This window comes from Acanthisitta chloris, unplaced genomic scaffold (genome assembly GCF_000695815.1).
Source record: "Acanthisitta chloris isolate BGI_N310 unplaced genomic scaffold, ASM69581v1 scaffold31596, whole genome shotgun sequence".
In the NCBI taxonomy this organism is placed as follows: Eukaryota; Metazoa; Chordata; class Aves; order Passeriformes; family Acanthisittidae; genus Acanthisitta; species Acanthisitta chloris.
In genome coordinates, this window is record NW_008679209.1 from 21,497 (window position 1) to 28,927 (window position 7,431).

The 7,431-nt window shown below is 40.5% G+C and overlaps 1 protein-coding gene across 1 annotated transcript in view; it reads right to left on the minus strand.

The window, feature by feature from the left end:
* The window catches only part of LOC103804598 (diacylglycerol kinase theta-like), a gene marked incomplete at its 5' end in the record, with an annotated part of 17,399 nt that extends 10,347 nt beyond the window's left edge, over positions 1 to 7,052 (minus strand). The window contains 3 exons of the mRNA XM_009077211.1: positions 103 to 251; positions 1,536 to 1,687; positions 6,937 to 7,052. Coding sequence (XP_009075459.1) covers positions 103 to 251; positions 1,536 to 1,687; positions 6,937 to 7,052 — 417 coding nt within the window. The remainder of the gene's footprint in view (positions 1 to 102; positions 252 to 1,535; positions 1,688 to 6,936) is intronic.
* Between the last annotated feature and the right edge of the window lie 379 nt (positions 7,053 to 7,431).

Below are 7,431 nucleotides of genomic sequence, written 5' to 3' on the forward strand. Positions count from 1 at the left end.
CATCTTTACTGCAAAACTGAGTTCCCTGTCAGACAGACAAGTAAATATCAACCTTCTGAGGACTTCTGCCCTCAGAAGAACAGTGCTTGCTGTGTTTCTCACCTGTTCCTAAAGGTAAGATGGCAACTGAGGGCTCTGAGCACACCAGCTTGTGCCTGATCTCCTCCAGCGCACCAAGGACCCAGCCAACAGTGCCATCGCCCCCGCACACCAGCACTCGGAAGGAGGGAACTTTGGAGAACATGTGAAACCTCCATTATGAAACAAATCACAGGGGAAAAGACATGTTACAACATAATACAGGAAATACGAAGTTCCGTAATGTGCTGTTAACGATAACGCAATGTTACTGGGTTTCTGCCTCATGTCCCTCTTTACCATCAATTTCAGGATCAACTTCAACAAAGTGAATGGAAAAATAGGAAGTTTTAGATAAAGCTGTTTAAGAAGAGTGAAAACCACATTCCTCTCAGATTTTTCACAGTTAACTGGTTAATCACTTCCTTTTTTAAAGGCACAGAGATCTAACTATTTCTAATTTCAACGTGAACATCTGTAACTCTGTAAATTCTAGTGGACATGTTGATTTCTGGTGTTTTCTTTTTAGTCATAGGAATCACAGTATAATTTCTTCTTCACAATGCTATTTCCCTGGTCACTCTTACCTTTTGTGGCTTTTCATCCTACATACCACAGTATCATGCAAAGGAACTTTTATTTCCCATTGCACAAGAAACGATGAATAAGCGGGAGCATTTTGCCATGAAGCTACAGGAAGGTTCCAAGGCCAAAATAAAATGAACTCATTACTTAAGTTGCAGCTTGCACTGCATTAGAAAGACAATAGGACTACACAGATCTGACAAAACCCTTAGTTTTTGTAGCTTGTTTCACTTGCCTCCCACATAAGATGCATTTCTTCCAACAAAGCTTTTACTCTGAAGATCTTGTCATGACAGTTTTTATTAAAGCAGTGCTGAAGGAATGAGGCTACTCTGAGGAGGCTACAGCCATCACTTTCAGTTTTATGAAGCTGGTAACAAAATGGGGTTGATTAAATCAAGTCATTGGTTCCTGCCTTTCTACAAGCACATTATGTTCTGTTCTTTGTACTTAGAAACTGCAGCTGTGATCAGGCAGGCCCTGTTAATTCTGCAATTGTGGCCAAGTTTCAGGACTCAAGATAGAAAATTTCATTACACTTTCCTGGGAGTTCCCATGAAACATCAGAAAGAATAGAGGCCAAAATCAGCCCTCATCAGGAAATGGGACATTTCTCTTTCCATCTCCATACAAATATAAAATCTTTTTATTTTCAGTAATTATTAAATATGTGCTATTCTAAAGTGCATACAACTTTCCCAGTACTGGACTCCATTAGAATTGACAGAAATACATACATCAGGAACTACTCTATTATCTTTTCTTTAGAGAACCTCAGAGTTTAAATCTGTTCTCACAGTAAGAACCAGTCAGAAGGGAGTGATCCACTGCTCTAGTCTTCAGGCACAGAACAGAAGTAACTTAGATCTTACCCAGGCAGTGGGCCACCATTGGTAAGTTCAAAGACCTGATGTGGGTTTAGCAGCTTTCTAAAACTGTACAGCAGATCCCGACCTTTGAGACCACCACTTTTAGGATTCACAAATACAAGAAGTGGGCAGAAATTCTGTGGTATCTTGGAAGCCTGAAAGAAAACAAGAAGAAAGGATTAGCCAAAACCATGGCCAGGCAGGAAAACTAATACTGCATCTCAGAACTATTACCTGATGCTTCCTTGATGCTTAGTAAAAAATCCAGATTCTATAAATAAAAAGACTCAGTGTCCAGGCAATGGACAGGCTAGCTGCTGATTTGGATCCCTGGGAGCTGAAGTTTCCTTAACCCACTCCAACTAAACAGTCAGGCCTAACATTAGAAAGAAAGGCATTTTATGTAGCACTTCCTACACATTTTCAGTCAACAAAGAACAGTGTGAGGGATAAGAGTCATGTACACTTCAAACAGTTCCCCTGGAAAGAGAGGGCTTCTCCCCAAACCAAATGCAAATTTTGTCCTTAAGTTTTGTGTTCATCTTAGAATACATGTTAATTTACAATGACAAAAGAATCCAAAATGAGGATGTTTGACACAGATATTGGCACACCCCTCCCTGTGAAACAAGAGCCTGAAAACCTCTTTTGAAAATGCATAATTAAAGTTTTTAATTAAGAGGATTTAACGAGGGCTGCTGGTACCTTATGGTCCTTGCACCTCTACTGAAGCTGCTGCTGAAAGGGGTCTGAAAGCATGCCCATTCTGCAGGGGACCCATCCAGAATCTGCTGCAAAGGAAGCCACTGGACACGGCACAGGAAGGACTTCCCGGGGCACGGGAACAGTACCTGAGGGCAAAATTTCTAGCCACCAGAAGCACCCTCTTGGGATGGGTTTTCATCCAGACAGCCCAACCATAAATCATTCTGTAAACTGATTAGTAAATAGTTCTAGAAAGATCAGAAGACACTGGCACACATTCCACCCATCCTGCTACAGGGATGGGGGCAGGTCTGTGCCAGAAAAGTCTGCAGGACATTTCAACGAGTGCCTTTCAAAACAGAATCGTTTGCTGTAGTTCCTAAGTTGTGGTGGTTTGTATTTACAAATTGGACAGCATTCAGGGAGCAGCAATTTGTCACGCAGCTGACCGGATGGATTCAGGGAACAGAACAACAGTGCTAAATATAAGTCAATTTAGACAAGAATGATTCAGGGGGTGGTGAGGCAGCAGCATGACCACAGCGTGCAACCATGTGGAGAGATACCAACAGCTACAGAGGGAGGAGGCAGCACTCAGAGAGCCTGTTGGCTGCTGCCTGTGAGCAACCACCAGAGAGCATTATCTAAGGTGAACAATGGATAAATCAGGACAAAGCAATGAATTAAGTTTGTGGGGAAGCAAAATGGAGTCTGATGCTGAGATACCCCAGATCATCATCTACCTATGAGCTAATTTGGAAACTTAAAACGTATGTTTGTTTGGGGCTTCACAGTACATGAGAGATTTCCTAATTTTCCTTTCCTAAAATAGCTAGGTGCTAATCCTCTGCAAGTCACACCCTGCCAGATGTGTCAGGAAGCCCACAAACACATAAAAATCTTCCTCCTCTGTTACACTGCCTGCATGAAAAATGCTCTCTGCCATCCAGTGTGACTTGCCTGTTGACAAGGAGAAAACACACTGGCAAGGGGAACACTTGAACACTAATGAAAGCAGAGCTCTAACTTTTCCAGAAGTAAAGGCCACCTTGTTACTCCATCAGTTCCTGCACCATCGTCTGCCATGTCCCATTTAGAATGGTCCTTTGACAATCTCACAAGCAACAAAAGGCAGAACCAGTCTGAAAGGAAACATCATGTCCCGCCAGGTAACAGGGCAAACTGTTCCCTTCCTGCACTCCTTGTCCAGCTTCTACTCTGCCCCATCTTCCCTCCTGACCACTTCCCACTTCATCCTCTTCAGAGCTTTTTTAATACCTAAATTTCGTCTCCAGTCATTTCAATTTTCTGAACACTACTGGCCACCTGAAACCTCAGGCTTGGTCTATGCCTGGAAACTTGTGGGGTTTATAAAAAGGGGGTTAAGGGAATAACAGGAAAAAATACTAAGTTCTTCAGCTCAAAGTAAACAAAAAACTTTCAAAAAAGAGTGAGGGAAAAGAACCAGCACAACACTAAAGTCCAACAAATACCTTACTTGAATGTGACAAGAACATTGAATTATCTTCTCTTCTCCAGGAAATCAGTTTCTAAAAATACTGGTTGGAGATATTTATAAGTGACACACTGAACATGTGTTTTATATTACTTGCTTTAATAGGCAAATTCTAACACACTGGGTTTAAAAAGGAACTCCAGGGAACTGCAGTGATTTCTGAGATGTAGTACACTCTGAAGAATTCAAAAGCATAGCTATGTTTTGTAATGTTGTCTGAGATCTTACCTAAATAAATATAAATTTTTGCAAATATTTATTATAGTTTCTACAAAACTGCCATCTTAATTTCCTGTCAAGTGTCAAGGGGAAAAAAAAAATTACATGGATACCCTGAATGCTATTAAGACTCACAAGCAGCTGCCTGGAATGCCAGTGGACTGCCATAGTATAAACTGAGCAGTCCTACTACTCAAAACCACCTTTGTTCAAGTATCTTCTGGTGTAAATTCCTAACTATACTCATTTAGTACTAAATGCACCTATGCAGAATAAAAAGTATTCCAGAAAGTGCTCATTCTTACAGTTAATTTGCTTCCCATCATGACTCTTCATTAAGCTTAAAGGAGCAAGAAACACTGTTAAATCCCTAGATAAAGGCCAGCTTCTAAGAAAACAATGCTGCTGCTCCATTACAATTACAGATGGCCACAAGGGTAGCACCTTTATGCTGCAGAACTGGTTTTAATCCCTTAATAAAGCCCCACTGGGGACATACAAATGATTTGTTACTGGGCAGAAGAGAATATGTGACTCGCAGCCTGAGGACTCCTTTGCCCCTTTAGCCCTGGCTTTGGTGCTCTGCTTGACGAGTGAAATCTGCAGAGAGGTTTTGTGTTGGCTAGCATTCAGGAAGGAATTTACTGCTTGTTTCTTAGAGACAGCTGAAGGACGCCCTGTGATTTAGACATTGACAGTCACTATGAATTGCTTAATTTGTCAGGATTAGCACAACAGTCTGGGGCAAGATGTTTATTATCTGTGTTAATCCCCTTTCTGTTGAGTGTTCCCTGTAATCCCCTCTCACAATGAAGCAGAACAAGGTGTTCCAAGCCACAGGTCTACCAGCATGATAATCACAGTTATCTCCCAGGGTGGTGGGCTGTCTCCAGAAATTGCAGATATCTCTAAGTGACAAGTAAAATTCAACATTTGCAAGTGAGCTGCCAGAAGCATCTCCCATGTGCAAGGACTCATGATGCCCAAAGCACAAACTTCCTTCACCCTGAACAGAAAGGAGTCATCATCTCAAGAGGAATTATGTGCAAGGTGTCTCAACGCAACTGGAGCAGCAGCTGGGTCAAGCCCAAAGCCTTTCTTCGGTATCTTGCAGAAATGCTAGAGTCACAGGATCGTTCGGGTTGTAAAAGACCTTCAAGATCACAGAGTCCAGCCTTTGACTGAACACCACCTTGTCAGCTAGGCTATAGCATGAAGTGCCCCATCCAGTCATTCCTGGCTCACCTCCAGGAATGGTCTCTCCACCACCTCCCTGGGCCAGCCAGTGCTTGCCAGGCCTTCCAGTAAAGGGCGAAAAGGGTCACAAACTTTTCAGAAAGGTGAAAACTAATCTTTCATGGTGTTTTGACTAGGAGGCTCATTAAACTATTCTGCTTTTAAGTTGCAATCATTTATGCAAAGAATTAGTGAAATAAATGAAATGGAAAGTTTTGCCTATTTGGCAAACTCCCACATTCATGATAAAGCCACAAAACCATGTGGTGAGAATGGCTTTATGAAACTCTCTGCTGACTTCCTTGCTTGCCAGCACTGCAAAAGAAGTTCTGGTAAATTAGCTCTGAAATCAAAGCTTCAGCCCTGCAGTGTCTTTCACCTTGACATGATACCAAAGAGTGAAACCAAACTGTCCTTGCAGCTCTTTACACATAACAGCTAAACAGCTTTATTTTTTGCACACTCCAATGAGAATATTTTCATTTATTTGAATACTCTGAAAAAGTTTTTAAATTTTTAAAGGCCTGAAGGAGCAAAGCAGATCACCACATCTGATGACACTAATTGCTTGACTTTCTAATAAGCAGTTGGTGCAAACTGATTCTGCATTCAAACTTTTCAGTAATGGCCATAAGAGGATGAATTGTTTCTGGTAGACCTGATCATGCCAGACTAGAACTCTGCCTTCCCCTTAGAAGGTATATCAGACACAGAGTAAGCAAATCTCACCCCAGAAAAATGGACTGCCCATAAAAAAAATAACTTTGCCTTCAGAAAACTTTGACAAGCCTAGGACTCATTTTTAAATGGTAAAGGCAGGTATGTAAGTAAGCAACTATGGCTACTGAATTTGAGACCCTCCCATCAAAAGTTGTGTTGTAATTCCCACTAATTATGTAATTTTAAAGGTTTTTGATCTTCTGCAAAGTTCTGAGAAGTCAAACCAAGACTCTCGCTTCACTTGCCATAATGCAACCCCAGAAAGACAGCAATTGCAAGATACACAACAGCTCAGCAGAAAGTAACTATGGGCAACATTCTCTTTTGGACAGAATCTACATCATTCTGCTTAAAAATGTCACTTCACTCAGATAATAATTTCCCTCTTTTCACCCTGACTCTGCTTTCTTAACATGAAACTTATTATTAAACCAACTGATTCATATGAAAGTGATTTGTAACCATAAAAATTAATAAATCAGAATCAAGACTGAATATGTAAAAGGACTCTTGCACTATTTCAAAAGACTACAATCTTCTAAAATCCACAAGATCTAAACAAGGTCAAACTCCCTCTGCTACATAATGGGGGAATGAAGACACTGTAAATGCAAAGATAAGCAGTAGTACTTTCCTTCATGGTGAGTGAGGAAACACATGTAGACCCCAAATCAAAGCTGTTGTAAGCATTTTAAGACCTGTCAGCTAAAACTAAAACCCCACCTAACTTTTTGATCATTGAAAGAATTGGTCTTCTTCCCTTTATGGTTGTATAGTTAGGCAGTTATATACTGACAATTCAACAGTAACAGGGCAAGTGATTGAACTTACAGAAGTACATCATACACATGAAGAACAGGCTCTGAAGTGGTTTGTTTTTTCAATCACACTACTTATAAAATGTCACTGTATGGCCTCTTTGAATAAAACATATTTAGTTCCAGCAGAGTTTTAAGGCAGCTGTTTTTTCTTTTAAAGACATATTTTAAATTCAAACCCATTTCTTACCATAACTTCAGGAATCACCACAGCATTCAGAGGCTTGTCATTGACAACAGTATCTTTAACTAGCATATATATTCTTTCAGCTTCAGAAAAACATGAAATTTGTAGTACCACAGCACCTGTAAAGAAGCATTGGAACTATTTTTTATATTTTCTATTATTGTTAGGAAATAGGTCTCACATCACAGCAAAAGTTTACCCAATTTACTCAGAACATTATTCAGCAACAGCTACTCTGCAGTTGTTTGTTATCAGTGAACTGGGCTGTCCTGTTTTTAAGCCTCCCTTCACACCCCCAAACACATCTCAGATTTTTGTTAGAGCAAAGCAGTTTGAAGACAAGAACTGCAGCACAGAACTGATGTGTATTTCCTTTGAGAGTAAGAGGTAGGGCCTATTTCCATACTTTTTATCACAGATAACTAACACACTGTTCTCATCATGAAAAAGTGACAAAGGTATCAGATTTTGTTTTGTATCTCAGTAGAAGTTCATTAG